At 28.0% G+C, this 23,787-nt stretch overlaps 4 protein-coding genes across 4 annotated transcripts; all 4 read right to left on the bottom strand.

Annotated features, from left to right (window-relative positions):
* Nucleotides 1-2,125: 2,125 nt before the first annotated feature.
* Nucleotides 2,126-3,319, bottom strand: LOC101507843 (fasciclin-like arabinogalactan protein 11). The gene has a single exon (XM_004505917.4). It carries the CDS (start codon nucleotides 3,232-3,234, stop codon nucleotides 2,356-2,358), a length of 879 nt encoding a protein of 292 aa, XP_004505974.1. The 5' UTR covers nucleotides 3,235-3,319; the 3' UTR covers nucleotides 2,126-2,355.
* Nucleotides 3,320-7,381: 4,062 nt separating this feature from the next.
* Nucleotides 7,382-8,546, bottom strand: LOC101508158 (fasciclin-like arabinogalactan protein 11). Its single transcript, XM_004505918.4, has one exon. The coding sequence runs from the start codon at nucleotides 8,426-8,428 to the stop codon at nucleotides 7,625-7,627; it is 804 nt and encodes a 267-aa protein (XP_004505975.1). The 5' UTR covers nucleotides 8,429-8,546; the 3' UTR covers nucleotides 7,382-7,624.
* Nucleotides 8,547-11,050: 2,504 nt separating this feature from the next.
* LOC101508481 (probable glutathione S-transferase) lies at nucleotides 11,051-14,080 on the bottom strand. The gene is made up of 2 exons (XM_004505919.4): nucleotides 13,747-14,080; nucleotides 11,051-11,725 (listed from the first exon to the last, which is right to left on the bottom strand). Exons 1-2 carry the CDS (start codon nucleotides 14,053-14,055, stop codon nucleotides 11,366-11,368), a joined length of 669 nt encoding a protein of 222 aa, XP_004505976.1. The 5' UTR covers nucleotides 14,056-14,080; the 3' UTR covers nucleotides 11,051-11,365.
* A 6,094-nt stretch (nucleotides 14,081-20,174) lies between these two features.
* LOC101508787 (fasciclin-like arabinogalactan protein 12) lies at nucleotides 20,175-21,566 on the bottom strand. Its single transcript, XM_004505920.4, has one exon. It carries the CDS (start codon nucleotides 21,326-21,328, stop codon nucleotides 20,561-20,563), a length of 768 nt encoding a protein of 255 aa, XP_004505977.1. The 5' UTR covers nucleotides 21,329-21,566; the 3' UTR covers nucleotides 20,175-20,560.
* Nucleotides 21,567-23,787: the final 2,221 nt, after the last annotated feature.

Raw genomic sequence — 23,787 nt, 5'->3', positions numbered from 1 at the left:
TTTAAACCTTCTAAGATTGTAGGTTTGTAATTGATTATATAGAGATTTTCTAAAAGACTAAAGTATCAATTTTTTGTACATTTGACGCGGCTTCTAAGATTGTAGGTTTGTAATTAATAATATAGAGATTTTTTAAAAGACTAAAGGATCAATTTTTTGTACATTTGACGCGGTATTACCAAAATAGTTCTATTCACCTCTGATAAGTTATCGTCTTCACACGGGGTTACATGCTAATGGTCAAAACATGAAAATACCAATGGTTGAAATAGGTGACCCGGTGGACCACGTTGAACACAAAAATTTCAATGTTGGTACATATGCCAAAAATTCTACTTGTTCTGTATCCCAAATGTAATATACCAAATCTGTAATAAGGAAAGAAGTTTCCATGGAAAGGAAAAAGTTAGAAAGTGAGGCAAGTCATGTTGAGAACTCAACTGAGCTCAAATTACCAGTAATATACTACCTTTGTAGAAATGGTCAGCTTGAACATCCACATCTCATGCATGTTTCAATTTCTTCTCCACATGGAACACTATGTCTTAGAGGTAAATGCTATAAAAACATACTAACTCAATTTTATTTATGCTTGCACATAATTTCACACTATTTTTCTGATCAGATGTGATAAATAGATTGAGTTTTCTCCGAGGACTTATTTTCATGATTTTAAACTACACATTTGTTAGAACATTAACCAATTGTGTCTGCGTTTTGAATGCAAAACAGTTGTAGTTTCTTTCTCTTATGATTTAAGCTTAGCATTATAAATTACAATTTGTATTCAAATAAAACGGTCGAGTTTACATGATTACCTCTTAACCGCTTGCAACTACTAATTTTTTTCAAACAATGCTGATAATGTGATCCTTCATTCGTGCAGGCGTTACAGAAATGGGTTTGTATGGCAAGATTTATCCGAGAATGATTTGATTTACCCGAGTAACAGCCACGAATATATCCTCAAAGGAACACAACTCATAGAACCTTCTTCATGTTTTCGATCCTATGAAACAATATCAATGCCAAGCTCCAAAAATTCCAATGAAACAAATAGCTCTAGCTAGCATGGATGCAGACTCCCCTCCCACCGTGAAGAGTTCGCGCGACGATTACAAGTTTTATTTTTTAGAAAATGTAACAAATAGATGCAAATTTTTGAAAGTGATTACTTTATACAAAGCAAATCATTATTATTTTTTAAAAAAAAAACAAACCTGTATAAACCCACCCTAATTATGATTAGTTATTGAATGATGCTAACATGTCTTCTTAGGATAGATCCTAAAGGGCTTGTTTGGTTGTGTTTTATTTTTTAGTTTTTGAAAACTATTTTATAAATAAATTTTAGAAAATTGTTTTTAAAAAAAAATTAAAAAAAAATATGTTTCTCTTTGTCAACTCACGTTTTTGTAAAATTCACTTGACGTAAATGATAAAAAATAAAGTTTTTTGATATTGCAAGGATGAAATTCAAATAATTTTTTTTACAGAGACTAAAATTAAAAACTGTTATATTTAGAGGGAGCAAAAACATATTTAAACCAATAATTTATTAATGTATTAATTTTGTAAACATGTAACGTTATAAAAAAAATAAATGAGATAGAAGAAATTGTAGATTTTTTAATTAAATAAATATTTTTACTCCTTAACTAATTAGATAAAAATAATGTTTTGCAAAAGTTCAATTATAAAAAATTAACAATTTTTTTAGGGATAAAAAATTATTATTAATCAAAGTAGAACTAATCACAATTTTACAACTGCTTCAGGATTGATTTAAATTTTGTGTATAATATCAAAATCTTACCATTTAAGTGATACCACATGGACATAAAATATTAACTATAATGTAAATGAAAATTTATATAATTGATAATCGCATACTCTATTTTTTAAAAAGTATATAAATTATTTGAGTAAAAAAATATATAAGTTACGTTGAAATTATTAAAATTGTAACTTTTTTCCTAGACATTTTAAAATATTTCGAAAATGCTCATGATAAATACATGCATAGATAACATTAAGAGAAAAAGACATAAAAATTATTTATTAGAAGATCATTTTATAACCGATAATTACTTCGCAAACCGCGATTCAAAACCCAAAATAAATGTATTAGAATGTGACATATCATTGATAATAATCATAAGAATGATGCTCTCGTAAAGCAATATTCGTACACAAACAAATTAAAGAAACAAATCCATAAGTAATCATCACAACATATAGTTACACAAACAAAAAAGCAACAAAACCCAAAAAGAATTTAACAGAATGTAACAGAACGCTTTTCTTGTGATCCTGGAGAATGAAAATCACAAGAAAAATCAACTGGTCTCAATTTCAGATTTGCGTCATACCCACCAAAGCTAATAATACAAATCCAAATGTTCCATAAACAATCTTCACAGAAGCAGAACTCTCATGAGTGGGATTAATCACCTGTGAAGAATCTGAGGATGTATCCTTATCAGCTTTAGGCGCCTTTGCTGCATCAACAGAAGGTCCCGGCGCCAAAGACGGTCCCTTCGCCTTTGCTGGCGCCTTAGCAACGGCAAAGAAATCAACAGGAAGAAGCACTTTGGCAACTTTATAAATAGCAAGATGTTTATCAGTATATATAATGCCATTTATTGTTGTGTTGACTTCCCCTGTTGATATGTTGACATTTCCACCATAACTTATGACATTGAGTTCTACTTTTCCAGGTTTGGCTCCAGCGAGTGTTCTGACAGGGTTGGTTAGAGTATCAAAATTAGAGCTAGATACATACTCTGATATTACATGAAACTGTAATAGTTCCAATTTCTGTCCGTCTGATAGAGAGTTCAGATACCCTGCTTTTAGTTCTGAGAACGCGCTGTCATCTGGTGCAAGAATTGTTAACCCTCCTGATTTTGTTGTCAATAGTTGTGAATTCAGTTGGTTTATCAATTGTGTTGTTTTCATTAGACGAATGAATACGTTGAATGATTTTGCTTGTCTTAGTATTCCGACGATATCAACTGATGAAGTGTCAGGTGTCGAATCACTCGGTGATTGTGGTAATGACGGAACCAATGGTTTCGGGGATGCGGCTGGTGGAGCCGCACCCGGTAGTGTAGGCTGTATTGGAGCATTAGCAGGTGATAATTGAGATAAAGTTGTTGTTGTGGAATACAATAGAGAAAATAGTATTACTATTGTAAAAGATAAGATATGAGATTGCTTCTTCAACATCATTTTGGTTTTGATGAATTAAAGGCTCTTGTTTTGCAAATAGTAGGAGTTGTAGTTGCAATGAGCCAATAAGAAGTTGATGAATTAGTGATACTAAGGATTAGGCTTTTATAAAGGTTTGGAGTGAATGACAGGTAGGTGAAAGGCTTTGTTTGAAAACCCTTAATTGTGATTTGTGAACTTATTGTACGTGGCAGCAGATTAAGGTATGATATCCATGGAGATAGATAGGGGAGGGGTGATAGAAAAAGATACAGGAATTAGATGCTGGAGTATCATGTTGTGATGTATCTGACAAGTAGATTATGATGGGGCATCAATGAAGATTGAAACATTGGAAAAAATAAGAGCTTAATTGCATGTAACCAAATTAGATGGAGGGATGGATGTGTATTTTTGTGTAATGTGTTGCTTTCAGTTAGGATTGATGTAAAATCCATCCCTTTTTAAGCTCCAAATAACTCATCATTTGGTGATTTGTTTGTCTTAATCCTCTCTCCGGTTATTAGGGGAATTTTTTTAATAATTTGAAGTTCAATCAAAATTCACAAGTTAAGTAAAGTCTAATTAATAATTGTTTCAGTCAAAATTTAAATTTAATTTACTAAACGATCTATATTTAATTGAAAATTATTAACTAATTGAACTCAATTAATTAATTATTTTTTAGTAGATTTAGATCACTAAGTAATAACTGTGGATGTATGCATGTAAAACGTAGTTATTAGACTGTTCTGTTCTGCCTATTTTCTTCACACTAAAATGTAAAAGTTATAATTTCCATAGGTAGTTATGGAAGACCGTACAATTTTTACTTTTTTTAAATTCATATACAATATTTTCCAATTTATATATGGAAAATGATAGTTTCGCAATATTTAGTTTGTTGTTATATCGCTTCTCATGCAAGATCGATACGTACATTTGGTTCTGTACAAGATCTGCCGCATATTTAATAGTGAATATATCTGGGTTTTTTTAACCAATCTCGTTGCAGTGCTATAAATTATTTACACGGTAATTGATATGGAATACCACAACTTTTTTTTATAGGAATAGTTAGATATAATTAAATTACTTAGTAATTAGTTACGGTTAAATATAGTGTAATTGTACATGTAAGTTATTTTAAGGATAGTATAAAAATATGTATTTTACACTAATTGTATCATAATTGTTTATATTATCATTTTAAAATTTAAAATTTAAATTTTATTTTTTTATTTTTTTCTTGAACTCAATTATGATTTTCAACATTAATAATTAACTTCTGGTGAGGTTTAAGTTATTTTTAAAAAATTGTGATAAATTATCAATGAACAATTAAAATTTGTTCCGTGCATTCCATTAGCTATTTTCAATTATTATTTTCTAATAGTAATGTGTAATGTTGTTCTTTTATAATCTCGCATCCAGAGTCACGCATTGCATTTTTATTGCATTAAAAGAGTAAAACTCACTTTAGTGTCTGAAATTGATATGTGTTACAACGTTCTTTAAAAAAATAAAAACATTTTAAAGTTTTTGAATTAATATTATCTTAATTATTTAAGTCTTCTTCGTCAATTGTTTTTCTATTTGTTGTTTGTATTTTTGAGTTCACACACTTATGCGTATGAAACTTCATATTTATTGAGTCCAATTTATTATCCCAAGACCAAAGTGAAAGTTAAATAAAACATAATCATCTTCTTCAAATAGAAAAAACTATAACCTTTATATCCCCAACCCCATAAAAAATCATGAAATCATGAATTTTTTTCTTATAACGAGCCATATTGCATTAGTACATTCGGGGAAATTATAGGCTCTGGATGTAGGAGCAATGATGATAAAATCCATAATAACATTGTTATTGGTGGTTCTGTTTCTAGACTTTGTGAAAGAAAACTCAAGCTGATGGTGTAAGTGGATCTCATTCTCATCCATGGCATCGGAGGATGACACACACTTAATGTTATCAACTCACCAAACTCTTTCTTTCACAGTTGAAAGGGATACACTCACTTGTTAGAATTGTAAATTTCACCAAATTAATTACTTAGATTTTCACCACTTCTTTTATTAATTTCCTTCTCCCAACTGTGTCATTTCCTACCTCCTTTTTGGTTTGCTTTCCCAATTTTTTTTTTTAAATTATGATGAAAAATATGTGATGAAGTTAATTTAAGATTACAATTTTTATTATATTTGAAGATCAATCCATGTATTGTACATTCAATTAGAGACTAATTTCTCAATTAGCTATTTTTCTATATCTAAGGAAAAGGACCCAACAAATGGGTTACAATTATTTCAATTCGAAGAAGATGGTTTTTGAAAAAGATAATTATATTTTAGGCTAAAATATATTTGTCGTCCCTTAACTTAATTTTAGGTAACGTTTTAGTTCTTTATCTTTTTTTTTCTCAAGTTGGTAATTTATTTTAATTTTAAGTGACAATTTGATATTTTATGTTTTAAAATTTCAATAATATTGTCATTTTTTTTACAAAAAAATTCAAAAATATCATCAAATTTTTCGACCAAAACTCATAAAATTCATTATCATCTTCAATAAAATACAAATTTAATCAAATTCATATTTTAAATCTTGAAATAAACTCGTATTTTTATTCTTTATTTGATGTTGTTGGAGATGAAAATATAAGTGTATTTGAATATTTAAGTTATGGATTTGATAAAATTTGCATTATATTGAAGATGATTGTTAATTTAATGGGTTTTGGTTGAAAATTTTGATGATTTTTTTGAATTTTTGTACAAAAAAGGATAACATTGTTGAAATTTTAAAACATAAAATATCAAATTGTCACTTAAAATTAAAATAAATGACCAATTCGGAAAGAAAAAAAAAGATAAAGGACTAAAACGTTACCTGAAATTAAGTTAAGGGACCACAGATAAATTTAGCCTATATTTTTATTTTATTTAGATACGGAATGTTAATTCAATAACTTTTAAATATTTGTGTTTTATTTAGGGACCCATTTGACACGGCATGTTACTTTCAAGAACTAAAGGGAATATTTACACTCCATTAAAATGTTTTTGTTTTTATTTTTCTATACAATTATTATATTTCCTTTTTTTATAAAGTTTATTTTCTTCATCAATATCGTAGAGGTAGACAAATATAAATCATTTTATAAGTATTTAATGAACCATATATTATTCTCTACCTTAGATTAGAGTGCAATCCTCTCATTCTAATTTTTTTCATAAAAAAGTTTATTCTCTTAAAAATCTAAAATATAATTATTCCTCTAACAAATATAATATATCACCCTTTTAGAGTGGGTGAAAAATGAATTTGACTAACGTTCCGGTTTCAAGTAAATGGTCCATAAAATTGATGCATATTCTTGTAAGAAAAAAAAATTCTAGTTTCAAATGCAAGAAAAACTTAAGAGTGGAGGATGACAAAGCCGCCACCTTTCCAACTAAAAATAACTCTTTTAGTAGTTTCTCTCTTCCTCTTTCATTAAAAGGACTGATTTAGTTTTTTTTTTAAATCCCTCTTTCCAATTATTTTTATTCAATTTAAGTAAGTAATTTTTTTTGTTTATTTAGTTTTTTTTTTCTTTGTATTTTAACTATGATTTTGTTGTCTGAATGCAATGTTGGTTTATTCATTACGTAGTGTGTCTTTTTTTACTTTTTCGTTTTGGTGCAGTGGTTAAAGAGGCAAACAACTTGTTTTGGCGGTATTATATTTTGAATAAGTGACTTATGGATGCTACAACCACATGGTTTGTTAATACTGGTTAGATTGATCGTATTAGAGATCACCTATAGTCGATATGAAAGAACATCAACAAATATTTTCTTCCAAAGATAAATGACATTAAAAATTGTGGATCTCACAATATTCTTGACTATTGATCGGTGGAAGACATTAGTTTAATTGTTAGAATTAAGATTTTGATTTGGTTATTTTTCATTAGCATCCACAACTTTTATGTGTATCGTTAACGTGTTTTTTGTTTTCTTAATAATTAAACCTCTTTGTACTATTTTAATTTTAGTATGAATGAAGTTTATTTGTATTTTTGTTTATCCAGATTTTTCTTTTGCTTTTCTGTGTTAATACCTTATCCATCTATTCAAAAACTTTAGCAGTCTAATGAATTAATGAACTATACTTCCATGAACTGTAAGCATATGAAATATTCATATTAAGCAATAATAGATTACAAATTTGAAGAATCAAACAAATTACTCATCCCAAATCAAACATTTTTTATACAATAAAAATGATACAAGTATTCACCTCCTCTTCAAAACACCATACACAATAAATCAAGAAACACATATAAAAAAATTTAAATAAAATAAAAAAAATCCCATGGCGTGCTTGACAAGAAAACTCAAAATGCAGCTTCCAAATTGATCAACTCAACATGATTGCTACTACAACAACAAAAAGCATCAAATTTGTTCCAAAATAACCACACAAACTCACTGCACCAGATTTACTTTTTCCCTCATCATCTTCATCTTGATCTTCACTAGAAGAATTCTCTTTAGCACCTTTAGGAGCCTTAGCAAGAGTTGGAGCCAAAGCAGGAGCCTTAGTAGTAGCAAAGAAATCAAGAGGAAGAAGAACCTTATCCAAACGATAAATACCAAGCTTGTTATCAGAGTACACAACACCAACAATTGAAGCATTAACAACTCCTGTTGAAATGTTAACACTGTTGCCTAATGCATTAACATTTAGTGGAAGTCTTGTCGGGTCTTTACCAGCTACAGTTTGAACAGGGTTGCTTAATGAATCGAAATTCGAGCTCGAAACGTATTCGGGTAGGATGTGGAATTGTAAAAGTTCGATTTTTTGGCCTTCGTTTAGGGAATTAAGGAACCCTGCTTTGAGGTTTGAAAATGCAGCATCATCTGGTGCTAGGATTGTTAGTCCACCGGTTTTCGCTGTGATGAGCTGTGAATTGATGCTGCTCATGATTTCTGTTGATTTTAGGAGACGGATTAGGACGGAGAATATTTTCGCCTTTTTTAAGATTCTTGTTATGTCATCTGGGACAGAATCTGTTGTGTCTGGTGATTGAGGTAATGTTGGGACTAATGGTTTTGGTGATGGTGCTGTTGGAGAAGATTTTGGGGATGATGCAGGTGAAATTGATAAAGTGGAGGAAAAGAGAACAAAGAGTGAGAAAAATAAAAGAAATATTTTTTTCATCTTGATTCTAGTGGTTTTGTTAAATTTTGTAGATTTTTTTTATGCTTTTGATGGATATGGAAGAATGTGAAATGAAATATTTGTGTGTATGATGTGTAGAGTTGAGGGTGCTATAAAGAGGGAAAGGAAATGATTGGTTGGTGAAATATTATATGGTTGTGAGATTAATTTTGTAGTTGTGTTATGTGAAGGTGGTGTATCCCATCTATCATGGAGAATAAGGAGTTTTTATCTAATTATTACTATTGCCATCTTTTCCAAATTGATGCTTTATGTGATATAGAAGATGCATGAGAGAACCTTATTTTTAACATTATTGTAGGATTAATTGAATTGATGGATTTGGGAAAGGGGAATGATATTGGACAAAGACGTTACAGAGGAGACATGAAAATAACAAGGTGCTTCCCAAGATACCTTATGTTCAATTTTATTGTAATGGTTGATACATAACATTAACATTGATTGATGATATTAAACTATTGTCGTTGTACACAATAGTTAAACACAATATATTGACCATCTAACTTTTTTTATTGGATACTTAAACTCGAAATGTTAAATTCAATCAACACTTATCGATATTTAAAAGAAACTCTAAAACAAAATTTTGATTAAAATGAAATAAAAACATTTTTAATACTAACAACAATATTTTAATATAATTTTATTAAATCCTACCTTTCTTGTTTTTTGATATGCAAAACACTTTGATTAAATATATCAATAATTATATTATTTTTATAATTATAAGGTATTTTACTTGTTGTAGTAGTTAAATGTTTTTCATTTTAAGAACTAAATATACATGAAAAAGTAAAAAAAAATAAATTGAGGTCTAAAGTTCTTGTTTTACTAGTTTGGGCTTTGAGCCGATCCTAATTACACATGTTCTCAATGCTAATATATACTCCTTGTTATTTGTTAAAACAAAATCTCACCAAAAAAATACTAGTATATACACTATTGGAAAAAATAATTTTAGCGTAAGACCTCCACACAAACGTTATTAGCATTAGTCCAACGGATGCTAGTGCTTTAAAATTTTTGTTTTTGTTTTTTTTATTAAACATTAGTGTCGGTTAGTCCGACGTTAAATTTTTTAATTTTATTCACCCTTTTAACGTCAGTTGGTCCGATGCTACATTTTTCTAATTTGTAACGTTAAATATTTTACTCTTTCTTATTTTCAATAAAATGTATTTATCTTTATTTTTTCCTACTTTTATCCATCTCTTTTTCCTTCACTCATTTTTCCTCTCAATTCGCAAAACCCTTTTTTTCCCCTCAATAAAACCCTATTCCTTTTCCCCCAAATCACAAAACTCATCTGAATCGGTTTGTTCTTGTTCAACCTCAATATGTTTACTCTTTTCTCTCAAAATCACAAAACTTGATTATGGTCGTTCTAGCCTTTTTATTTTCCTTGTTATGTTCGTTTTGTTGCTACTCATTGTGGTATTGTCATTTTCTCTTTATCTTCTCCTTGTTTCCTCTTTTGTGGGGTTTTGTTTTTATTGCATTATTTGATGATTTTGTTACCTCTACTATGTACTTTCAATTAATAGCACAATTTCATGATTTTTGTTGTTAAATTTTATTTTATTTTATTTCTTTTGGAAGATTTGGTTAAATGTTTAATCAATTAGAATTCTGAAATATGGTAAAAATATTAAAAATTGAAGTTGATATGCATATTAGAGTTAAAGAATAATATTCCTAATTGGATTTTTTGAGTTGTTTAAGATTTTTTATATTTTCTTTGATAATGATATATACAAATTGAAGTTGATATGCACTGTGAAGTTAAAGAATAATGTTGTGACTTCTTCATGTAGGTCAATAAAACGAGCTTCCACTTAAAGAAGGCAGAGACATTGCTTGCTATAATACAAGAAAACTAAGATGCTTCTTATGTGTGGAAATAGGAAGATTTCCAGCTGATTTTTTTTGTTTTCCATCTAGAAAACTGTTATGACGGCTGTTCCATAATAGATGATTGATAATAAATTTCAATTTGTATATAGTAGAAGATGTTTTTTAAGATTAAATTTACTATAGTCAATTTAGTGTGAAGAGATTTCGACACTTTGAACGTTAAGGGACGAAGTTCAAATCCCTTTGAAAGTCTTTTTATAATACTATTATTGTTGTGATTTTTTTTTTTTTTTGTATTCCATTATATCAAAATTAAACTTTGTTTAATTTTATTTTTGACTCAAAACGTAAATAAAAATATTATTATAGCATATTTTAGACAATATATCACTGACTTGAATATATCACAGACAATATATTATGGGTGATGAGTATTTTATTTTTGACTCAAAACTTAAATATAAATATTACTATAACATATTTTAGACAATATATCACTGACTTGAACATATCAGACACAATATATCATGAATGATGAGTATTTTATTTTTGACTCAAAACTTAAATAAAAATATTACTATAACATATTTTAGACAATATATCACTAATTTGAACATATCACAGACAATATATCATGGGTGATGAGTATTTTGGATAGGTGGTGAGTAGACGGGTGATGGTGAGTAGATTGGTGCTAGTGGTGGTGGTGTAGAGGAATATAAATGGTGATGGTTTGCTGAAACATTTATTTGAAAAGTAATTATTTTATATTAAATTAATACAACAATTTTTCAAATACATTTTTAAGTTATTCTATTTAATAACTAACTGTAAACAGTAAATATAGTCAATTTGACTATTGTATGTTTATTGATAATAAACCACACACAAGTTTTTGTTTTTATTTTAAATCAAAGCAAATGCAACAAGCTTATAATTACTTTTATGTGTAAACTATTAAAACAAACCAATCGCAAGGTTGATAACATACACATAAAAACATGACACAGACATAAATGTGTCTTATTACCACTTCATGTAAAATATACCTACCTTTTCTTAAGAAGATTGCAAAGACTTTTGTAGAAGAGACTTGATGAAAGCTACCACTTTCTGATGATCAGGGAGGTTTTCATTGATGACAGGGGCATCTTTGAAATTATTAAACCATGAATGTAGGTGGGGGAATTTCTCAGCATCTAGGATCTTCACTTCAATTATATCTTCAATAGTTATAAGAAACTTGATAGCTGAACCAAAAGCTATGTCCACAATGTTAATTGTGTTTCCTCCAAAAATATTCTTCTCATAGCCAAAGCAATGTTGTTCAACAACTTTAAGATGTTCCCAGATTTTGTTTATGCTATTCTCCCTCTCTTCAACACCACTGCTACTGAAGAGTGCACCAACTGCAGGAATCTTTCAAAATAGACCCCAATTTATAATTTCATTTTAAATAAAGAATTAATTAAAGATATCTAGATAGGAATGTTAAGGAAAAGAAAATTGGATTTTTTGAAGAAATATTAATGTAGTACATTTTTACACTATATAACATCCACTAGTATATTACCAATCATCACATTAAAATGCTGGATATCAATCTATGACATTCATGATTCATTATTTGAATTACAACATCATCCACTAAATAGGATGAACTGCATAGATCAAATGGTGTTATAGGATTCTATGATCATATAGCATATCTCATTCAAGCTCATTAATTTTAAGCATTTTTTAATAGTTTTTCCGACTTAATTGCACTTTTGACCTTTTAATGTTTCAATTGTACGATTTTAATTCCTTAATTTAAAATCAGCGAGTTTGACCCCTCACATTTATCATTTTTTAATTTTGCAGTCCCCCACTTATTTGGTGATGTGACATAATAGAGTCAACTTTTTAATGAATTGACATGACATGATGGAAATTATTTTATTTTACTTTATTTTTTACAAAATAAATTATTTTAATTTTAGATTTAGTCCATTATCTCTTTGTTTTGAGATATCTACAAATTCTTTAACTACTTCTGTCGCCACATTATTGCTATTCACTAAACTTATTTCCATAAAAAACATAATGGTTTCAGGAGGAAATAAGAGATACAACAGTTATTCTAATTCAGGTTTATTGTTTTAATTAAGTAAATATAAAGTTGTTTTATTTAATTAATTACAATAAAAAGCATCATATCATGCCAGGTCATTAGAAAGTTCACATGTCATATCACTTCAAACAAAAAATTAGAAAAAACAAGTGAGGGACTACAAAATTAAAAAGAGGGTAAATGTGAGGAGCCAAAATTGTTCGTTTAAAACAAGAGGACCAAAATCACATAAGTGAAAAATTAGATAGGTCAAAAGTGTAATTAAACCTAATTTTTCTTATAGTTTTCTTAGGTCATCATCTCACTCTAACGATTGGACTATCCTTCATTTGTTCTACTTATTCACTATAGAATCTATAAGTATCCTCTCTATATGCCCAAACCACCTAAGTAGAGTTTTTACTATAGGTGCTGCTTCCGCAACTCTCGTGCATTATTTGAATTAAAAGAAGAAAATTTAAGGTGTATTTGAAAGTTAAATTTTGGATGAGAGGACTTTGAAGAACTGTCTATATTTTGGTATATATTAAAAAAAGTTAAAAATATAATAAATTACTATATAACATTACAATCACAAGTTATATCATTTTTAAAATCAATATTGTATAGCTTTTTTGAAAAGAAAAATAAATTATCACCTCTCTTCCCCTCTAAGCACAGTTACAAGAACAATTCTTTTGTAGACACATATTAAAACACGTCATTTGGCCACACATTAAATAAAAAATAGAAAAAAAATTAATTAATTAATATATATTAAAAATAATTAAATAATATGTATTTTAAAAAATATAATAATAATTAAATAATAATTCTTCTTTTTAAAAGTGTTGTTTGTGACATTCTTATAACAGAGCACGTCAAGTAACAAATTTTGTAGTATTTAAAAAATAATAAACATTCTTTAAAAAAAAACAGAAAACATCGAAATTAATTTCCTCTTATTGATAAACCCCTAATCTGTGCTTTATTTTGGAAAATTTGGGTATGATAAATTACATTTATGTTTGTTATTTTATCTAATATTTTTATTTTATTATAGATTGGTGTAAAAATTTAAAAACGGATTAATAATATTTATGCTTTGTTATTTATCCAAATGGATGATATATCATTTGTTTAACATAACTAGTGCATTAAATTAAATCTAAACAAAACAAAATCACCAATTAAGCAAAAATACACTAACTAAGTAAGTAAATTATTACCTCAGTTGAGTCAAAATAAAAAATAAGTAAATTAGCTCAACTAAACATGATTATTACAAATGATCAAGGATTCAAGATACAAAAAAACATGTTAGAAAAATGCATATAATTAAACGTACCATTTCATCAGCATATTTAACCCAAAACCTAGCTTGAGCTCTCTCATAAGGATCAACAGGAAGCAAAGGGTATTGTGGCCATTTCTCATCAATATATTCAACAATAATCATCGACTCACATAGAGGTTTTCCATCATGAACAAGCACTGGAGTCTTCTTGTGAACTGGATTGTATTCAAGAAGTTGAGGACTCTTGTTGAAACGATCTTCTTCTATGTTCTCATATGGAATACCTTTTAGTTTAAGGGTCAATACCACCCTCAAAGTAAAGGGACTGTACCAAAATCCATGTAGCTTTACTTGTGCCATTTAATTAATTTGTCTTATATCCTAAGTCGAATAAATTGTGTGTCTTATATAATGATCATAAAGTCATTGGTCAATTTGCCTTGTTCAACAAGCTTAAAATTTGAGATAAAATATTCATTGATGTAAAGAATTAAACAACTTGTTGGTATTAGAAAAAAAAGTTGAAAAATAAAACAACTTGTTGGTAAAGCTATCAATGTAGGACAAAAATCGAAGAAGGTTCCTTCATCCTTCAGCTCTTCACCTTTGTTAATTGTGCAGTCCATCCTAGCATATGCCTTGTTTTCATCTCCCACTACATCGAATGATAATTTTTTAAAGATTAATAGTGTCTTGGTCCTCATAATTTTAAGATATTAAAACTAAATCTAACTCATAATTTAGGAGTAAATCTTCATTTTTATATTTGAAAGTGTCAAATATCTTGAAATTATTAAAATTATTAAAAACTTCTCGAATGTAATTTCCGTTAAACAATTTCGTCTCCAACGTTAAACCTCTATGAAATAAAATGATGTCCTCTATTTTACCTTCATAAATCTATTTTTAAGATCTGATGTGATTTTCAAAGCTTAACAATTTATTTAGTGATAATTATACTTAAATTATACTCTTTTTTTTTAAACTCATTTAACTCAACTTTTGCAAACTCATTATCTTCAAAAGAAAGGAGAAATGTGTTGGTGACAATTGCTGTAAGACTTTAATAGTAAAATTGTTGATGAAGATTATATGTAGTAAAATTAAAAGCGTGTTGTTACACTAGCCTTTAGGTTAGATTTGCCCTCACTAATTGGATGCAAATGAGATAACCAGCGAATTCCCTTCAGGGTACTTTGAAAACCTTGATATGATTTGCACTATCACACCAATAATATCTTTCAATAGTATGTTACAAAATAATGTTACCTATTCTTTTCTCATGCATTAGAAAATAATAAGTTGACTTAATATATGAGAATTAGTGAAAGAAAATGGAAGACAATTACTTCAATTCGTTCTTTGCTGTCCAAAGTGACCATATTTATAGGAAAAATAATGTTACTTGAAAAAGAGTTGCAATTCTTCTTTTGCCACTGTTTACGAGAACGGATATATGTATTTACCGTTCAAATATTCACCAACAATATCATATTATGTATAACCAATTATAGATACATATATTACCATTATTTTGAAAATATTTCACAATTATTTTGCCATTCCATGGTCCACTAGCCAATGCAGCAGAAGAATATAAACAAGTTCTCCAAAAGAAGTCTTACACAAGAAATTTAAAAAAAAGAAATTAACCTAACTATTACATTATTTGATTTCTCACACTAACCAATATATGTAACAATTTATTTAGTCTGTACATCTTATTCAAAACCTTCATAGAAATTCTGAATTTCTCAATTCCAAAGCATCAATTAAGAAAATAATCAATAGAGAAGAAAGTTTCATTAGAAAGAAAAAGAGGTAAAGAACAAATAGGGGGGTGTTTTTTTAAATATGACCGGGGCAGACCCCTAGAGACATAAATGTGTCTCACATGACAAGAAATAAAAGGGGTATTGGTTAATGGTGAATAGTTTTCTTTTACTTTAATGACTTAAATTTATTTTTAGTCTTTTGTTTTGTCAAAAATGAATTTTTAATCTTGTTATTAATAAAATCAGTTATTTGATCTCTTTATTAATTAATTCTTGAAAATTATTTTATCTCTATTATTTTTTTAGTATATGATAATTTAATGACGTGACATTTAAGTGATATTTATTAATTTGGAAAAAATAATTTATTTAAAATTATAAATTTAAACTTTAAATAATTTAATTTATAGATAAAATAAATTTATTTTTAATATTTCAATATATAAATAAAATAAATATTAAATTATATTAAAAATGTAATAAACTTAAATATTAAAAATAAAATTTTACTTATTTTATACTAATTTTTAAATTATTAAAAAAAATTATTAAAATAAATAAATTTAATATTTTATTATTTAAATATTTTTATATATAAATAAAATAAAATAAATTGTTTTTAATATTTTAATGTATAAATATAATTAATTACAATAATAATAACATGAAAAATATTTATACAACTCACAAATATTATCTAAATATCACGTCATTAATGAGATTGTGACACTATAAAATAATGCAGCGACAAAAGAATCCCAAGAAATAATTAATAGAGACCAACAAATACACTTTAAAAAATAAGAAACTAAAAATTTATTTTAAACAAAATAAATAGACAAAAAATACATTTAAATTTACTTAAATTCTAGTTTAATATAAAGCAATTAGCAATAGAACATTAAAACAATCTTAATTGTGGGTTCAAACTCAGATTTAATAAGTTTTCATTTTCATGCATATCCTTCTAAAAAAGACTACAAAAAATGTTACAATAAATGTTGTATCTTTTAAAATGTATTACCTTGAAGAAGAATTACCATTATACCCTACTCTGGATCCTGTAAATTATTTAAGCAAAATGAAAAGATGTAAGCAAAATGATACTGTATCAAAACTTTCAAAATGTTACCAAATATAAACAGATGGACAAGATGATAGGGAAGAACAACAACGAACCTATTTTTATAAAAGGTAATCTATTATGATTTTGGGTCTATAAAGTTTTCCACAAGAACCAGCTTTCTTCAAAGTTGTTCCCTAAAATGAAAAGTTGTACAATAATTAGAACATTCAGCAAAAATTAGGAGTAAAAAATATGAAGGAATCACTAACTTTTTTTAACTAATATGATAAGTTATAAATAAAAACTCTCCCTTAAAATGATAACGGATAACAAAATTCTTCTTTAAAAAATCTAACATTAATACATTTTAAAATTGGATTTAAATCAAACACATCTAATTAAATTATAAGAAATTTTTATTATCTCATTCAAGTGCGTTAAGACGATCACTGTTTTTTTATAAATAAATAAAAAACATATATACCTCAAAGGGAAAGGGAAAGCATAATTTGGTACCTAGTACCTACCAATCATAGATATGTGATAACACCAAAATATTATTTTGTTTAATTTGTAAAAATATTTTTTATTTTTCTATACTAAAAATTATATCATTTTATTTTAATGAAATACTGATGACAACTGTTATAGAGAAAAAAATATTATTTAATTAAAATGTTTTTTTTTAAATGAGATATTTTGACATATTTATTGATTTTAAAAATGTATTCACCCTTTATTTCACTGATTTTATATATATATATATATATCTTTTTTTTTTGTATTTGACAAAAATGCCACGCTCCAAAAAAAAAAATACAAAGATGTCCTGCTTAATAGAAGGTCGCATTCCAGATATGCGATATATATATATATATATTGCCATTTAATAAATAATTATATTTATTATTAATTATATTTATTATTATTTAATAAATTATAAATAATTAAAATATTTAAAAATTCAAAATAGTATTAATAAAATAAATTAATAAATAATAATAATAATAAATAAAATACATTAATAATAATAATAAAAAAAAGAATAATAATTTTAATAATAATGTGCCAAAACAAAATAAAGTTGTTATAATACCGTACCAGAACAAAGAACGTGTTTCTAATATTTTACCGATAAAAACTTTCTCTTATTTAATTAACGATGATGTAATTTGTTAGCTTTCAATAATTTAAAAACGTCTCACTAGGTGTCAAAATAATATAACATGTTACTCAAATATGTTAAATATTTTGTTTGATTTTATTATTAAAATTTTATATTTTTTAAATATTATGATTATTATTTTTTAATTACATTAACAATATTTAATTACGTTAACAATATTTAGGAAAAAAAATATTATTAAATAAGAGGGAGTTGTTAAGAAAATAAATTATTATTTTATCTGCAAAATATTGTGGACACGTATTTGTGTTGGCACGATATTATAATAACTTCCTCTTATTAACAACTTCATCCTATTATAACAACTTCCTTCAATTTGTTTTGGCACATTATTATTAAAATCATTATTCTTTTTATTATTATTATTATTATTAAAATTATTATTATTATTATTATATTTTATTTATTATTATTTATTAATGTATTTTATTTTATTAATACTATTTTAAATTTTTAAATATTTTAATTATTTATAATTTATTAAATAATAATGAATATATTTAATAATAAATATAATTATTTATTAAATGACAAATATATATATATATATATACACCACTACAACGTCGCATCCCCAAATATTTATGTTTTTTTGTCGGAGTGTGGCATTTTGGTCAAATAAAAAAAAGGGTATATATAATAAAAATCCTAAATTTCTCAATTATTCTACTTACATCATTTCTAGTGCAATATATTTTATTATATATTTATGAATAATACACCAATTTTTAACAAATATAATTTGGTAAAAGTAATATTATCTTTTTTATTTATAGAATTTTGTTAATAGGTAAGAAATAATCAAATCCCCAAATTACTGAGAGGGATGAAATATATATTATGAAATGAATTGGTCCGGATTTGGTTAAAGGCAAAGACTTGTTTTTAAAAGGGAGAACAAGATATACAAAATACTTTTAAAAAAAAAAGGAGGAGGAAGACCACTAAAGAGCTAGAGAGATAAGACTAGCAAAGAGATGCGAGAAAGCCACCGCCAAATTCTAAGGTTTGGGGAGATTTTCTTGAACATTGGAGGACATCAATTTATTGTATCTAAGGCTGATCAAATATAAAATTCACCTTAATTGTAATCCCCTTTGAAGAATTCTTTTCATTAAATATGCAATTTACTAGGTTTATTTATTATTTTTGTCGAAACATACCCCTAATTAATATTACTAACTTAGAATATGAAAAGTTAGAGTTAGACGCATTGATATACAAAGGGTATTTTAGGAATATCTACATACAAAATGGAACCATTTAATTCACCAACTATGTTTCTTAATATATGTGAAAAATGCACCATAATCGCTACTCTACAATTCTTTTTACCTTATTGACATATTCAATTAATTAAACACAAGTTTTTTCAGCAAATGTGTAGCATCATGATAAAAAAAAATAACAATGGTAGTAACGAGCGTGTCATTGTGACACAATATTAGACAAAACTACCCGAATGAAGTGCGTTATTTAATAAGGATATATGCTCAATATTTTTTTAAGGATGAATTATATACGGTAGATCACAAAATATTCTATATAGATTTAATTATGAGACGACAGAACAAACAATTCACATTATGGCTAAATAGGGTTAAGCATCTGTTGACACAATAAGGTCTTCAAAAGAAATTGCGTGAGGCGTGACGAGTGAGAAGAAACCGACAGACGTGGTAGAAGTTGAGTGGATGGACATATGCAATATATGTGCAAGAAATTGAAAAGTCAATATTTGTGTAAAATGCTTACGAACATGAACTAATAATTGTATAGGTTGAAAATGTAAAAATGATCCAATTTGCAATAATCTATTTGGTGAGACTTGGGGTGACGGTCGATGACGAAGATAAGACTATTATTCTGTTTTGTTCTTTATCAGTTTCGTTCGATCACCTAATGACAATTCTTACTTATGAAAAATACTCTATTAAGTTGATGATATTAGTCATGCAAAGATAAAACATTGACATATGTCAAAGAAGCTTTGTATGTAAAAAAGGTCAAGAACTTGGGAGAAACAAAAGGTAAGCAGGGAAGAAAAGGTCTAAGTCCAAGAATAGAAAAACATCAGAGTGCTTCAGCTGCAAATTGATCCAGCATTGGAGGAGAGACTGTCCAAACAAACAACAGGGTAACTTATGTCATGAGCTACTTCAAGCTTCTGGATAGCTTATGTGACCATATTAAAAGTATGATTTCAAAGTTCTGGTGGAGAGCAAACAAGGTGAAAGAAAGAATCATTGAATTGCATGGAATAAGCTGTGAGGAAAAGAAGATATGGGGTTCAGAACTCTGAAGGAGTTTAGCCTTGCAATGTTGACAAGCTATAAGGTTGGCAGTAACTACATAATGAAGAAAATCGGTACTTCCCGAGAAATAATTTCCTTCAAGCAACATTAGGATATATATATATAAAAAATTTAGCATATTGTAGTGGTGATACTGTGCAAGATCAAGAAAAACCATTATTGAGATTTCTGCTAATAACATAATAAGGTTCCAAGATAACTGATTTTCTATCTTGAAGCTTTCTCATTTGGCATACATTCATTTTTCTTTTAACACCACCACACATACAAAGTGACTTGACTCATAGGAAAAATAAGAAATAAAGAAAAATTAACAAAGACAATTATTAAACAAAAGCACTATTCCTCGGTAACAAAATATAAGTAAAAAAGTACATGTATCTGGACCAAATATAGTCTAAATATATGTATTTTTTTGCTTACATTTTCTTACAGATGGAGTACTCGTAAGTCTGCAAAATAGGAATCAATCCTCCCAAGTTGCATGGTAGCTTCATATTTAACATTTGATATGCAATCTTGTTCACCATGAAAATGATGTTAATATAATGGTAGCAACTGCAACAGGAATCCACATCAAATTCTGCTGTTTGACACCAATAGCACCAGAATCATTGTCTCCTGCAACTGATTCGTCGCTATCATCAGATTTCTTCTTAGATGAAACTTTAGTACTCTTTTCCGGTGCTGGAGCTGGTGCAGGTGGCTTAGCGACGAAGAAATCTCGAGGAAGAAGCACTTTGTCCACTTGATAAACCGCGAGCTGATGGTCGGTGTATACAGTGCCACCAAGTGTTACATTAACAATGCCTGTTGTTATGTTCACTTGGTTTCCTGAACTTGTTACATTCAATGCCAATCTATAAGGGTCATCACCAGCCTGTGTCCTTACAGGATTGCTCAAAGTATCGAAATTTGACACAGATACAAATGTAGGTAGCAAGTGGAATTGGATGAGCTTGTTCTTTTGTTCGTCACTAAGGGAATTGAGGAAGCCGGGTTTGAGGCTTGAAAAGGCGTTGTCATTTGGCGCGAACATGGTTAAGCCGCCATTTGAGGTTAGGAGTTGAGAGTTGATTTGGGTGGATACTTTTGTTGTTTGGAGAAGACGGATTAACGTGGCGAATCCTCCAGCCTTTCTGAGGATTCGGATAATGTCGGTCGGGGCTGATTCTGCAGGTTCCGGGGCTGGTGTAGCAGCAGATGATTTTTGGACTAAAATTGTGGTGGAAGAGAAAATAAGCATTAGAAGAAGTGGGAGAGAGAGGAATGGATGCTTCATCATCACCATATTTTATTTTTGTTGACTTTGCAGTGAGTACTGCTTGATGCATGCAGAAATGATGGATGGAAGGCAAATATATATTACGTCGACTTTATATTGAGTCTAATTCATCCTTATAAAATTGTCTATTAAAGTGTATTAGGGTGTCTCTCTTTATAAACTCACCTCAAACCATATATTTATTGTATGTGGGATTAAGTTTTTTTAGTAGTCCCTGACGTCTAGTACTATTGGCCTTGGTGCGTGAATATAAATGGTAAGTGGTTCGATCGAAAGCTTTTTTTTTTTGTACCATTTATTATATGCTAGTGAGTTGGGTTTTTTCCAATAACATCACCAAAAATTTAATTTTTTTTTTAAAAGGTTGGTGGAAATTAAGTTGTCAGCATACCTGCTTATAACATCACTGAAAGGTAGTGTGTCAAGCAAGGGCTACTTTAATGCATTAGCCAGTTGGATTTTGCTTGGGAAGGCAGGAAAAAAAACATTGAGAAATAATGAGCATGATACTCTGAAGTAGAAAAAAAAATTAATGAAGTTCTTGCTGCTAACTCAAGGAACAAGTCTTTATAATTTTACTTTAAAAATACATTTTGATAAAGTTTCATGATACATTTAGGTTTGGGTGAGAAACTTGATTTGGTTTACTTGAATCAACTTTGTGGATGTTAGCTTCTGACCAAAGATGCAGTAATAGTACTCCTTCCTTGGTGTTCATTGCCATTGGGATTCTTCTGATTTTGTTGATTGCCATTAATGTTTGTTGTGATGGTTTAACATATTTCTCTTATTGTCTAGTGTCTATAAATAAGTGTGTACCAAATGTTGAGAGGCCCACTTCAAGTAAATATTTTTATGCATTTGAGAAATTGAATAGAGATAGCCATCACCATTCACATTTAAAAATCTTGCAATGTGGACCATGTTACTATATCTCATTTTCGGGTTTGGTTGAATATCAATATTGATTGGCAGACTTAATTTAAGTCAATATTTTAAATAGTAACATATGAAAAAAAAGTAAAAATCTCTTCATTTCTCAAAATAAATGAAGATACCCCATTAATATAGTTTTGGTGTATACATGTCCTAACTCGAATTGAAATAATCCTAACTCATTTGAAAGAGTATTTACAGGAACCAAATTTTAATTTAAAAGTATATTGGTAGAATATCTTTATCATGATACATGTTTACATTTTCTAACCTCTATTCCCTCTTGAGTTTGTCTCTCTTAATGCATCTTCTAGAATGTGACAAGATCATTAATGTTAAATAAGTACATGCATGGAAAGGTCAATGGTTACGGGATAAAATTCCAATGGGGACAAGAAATTACCAGAAAGAAAAAAGTCTAATTAGTAAATATGAAATATAATGGTCTCAATGCACAAGCAAGCACACAATATAACTATGCACAAGTCAATGATCAATTCCCATGTACATACAAAGTAGCAATTCTACAAAACAAAACCACAAAAGGTTTTACAAAATCGACTTCATGAACTTACCCTCTTGCTTTTGTCTCAATTTATGTGTTTCATTTATATTATGTACAGCTATTATGTTAAGAAAAAGTATTAGATTTCATGAGTTTCATTTACTAATAATGGATTAGGCAGTGGCTTATTTTCTTGAAACGGAGAGTGGTCACGGCATCTATACTGTATTTTTTTATATTTTTTTTATATATATAATAACTATGTATTATGGTTATGAGAAAATGACATTTTCGCATGTATCTCTTTTCTCTCATCTCGTATTTTTCTTAGTTTGTTCTCCCTCTCTTCAAATTTATACTAATAAATTAATACAATAAGTTTTATTTATAGATAAACTATCTAATATCGAAAAATAAACTAATTAATCTTAGAACAAACTGTAACACTTTAGTTAGCAACTCAACTACTAACTATTAGCAAACTTTTACATGTTATATGATATAGTGTGATACTATTTTTTTAATTGTGAATTGTTTTAATTAATATGTGTATTTTTGTAGGAGTTGCACTTTAAACATAAAAAAATTGATACATTTTTTAAGAAGAAAGTTTTCGACAAAGATAAAAATCGTAAAATGGACATATTTTGTTTGATTGAATTGTGTGAAGTTCTAAAAACTTGTGTGACTTGTGAAAATTGTAAAACTTGTGAGAATTGAAATTCTAACTTTTGCAACTTGTCTACTATGTATGAATTGTGTGAAACTCTAAAAAACGACATATGTGACTTCTAAGAATTTCAATTATAATATTTTAGTTAATATTCGTCGCTACTCAACTCCCCTATATTTTGTGCAAGATCCGCCACTAGGACTGGGTTTTGAGGGTGTGCGTGAGGAGGAATGAATACACATCTCTCATATTTTTAGAGGCACTAAATTAAATTTTTTAGGTTTGGGTATCTAACAAATATTATATTATTATATTCAAATATTTAAAAAAAATTATTTTATTGTCTTATAG

The sequence above is a fragment of the Cicer arietinum genome, chromosome 6 (assembly GCF_000331145.2).
Source record: "Cicer arietinum cultivar CDC Frontier isolate Library 1 chromosome 6, Cicar.CDCFrontier_v2.0, whole genome shotgun sequence".
NCBI lineage: Eukaryota > Viridiplantae > Streptophyta > Magnoliopsida > Fabales > Fabaceae > Cicer > Cicer arietinum.
This window is presented reverse-complemented; position numbering and strand designations above follow the sequence as displayed.

Bases quoted from the DNA above. Each gene is read 5' to 3' on its own strand.
- LOC101508787 (XM_004505920.4), bottom strand. From the start codon at position 21,328: ATGGTGATGATGAAGCATCCATTCCTCTCTCTCCCACTTCTTCTAATG.
- LOC101508158 (XM_004505918.4), bottom strand. From the start codon at position 8,428: ATGAAAAAAATATTTCTTTTATTTTTCTCACTCTTTGTTCTCTTTTCC.
- LOC101508481 (XM_004505919.4), bottom strand. From the start codon at position 14,055: ATGGCACAAGTAAAGCTACATGGATTTTGGTACAGTCCCTTTACTTTG. The intron at 11,726-13,746 runs GTACGTTTAATT...CTATTTTGAAAG, and splicing joins TTAAATATGCTGATGAAATG to ATTCCTGCAGTTGGTGCACT.
- LOC101507843 (XM_004505917.4), bottom strand. From the start codon at position 3,234: ATGATGTTGAAGAAGCAATCTCATATCTTATCTTTTACAATAGTAATA.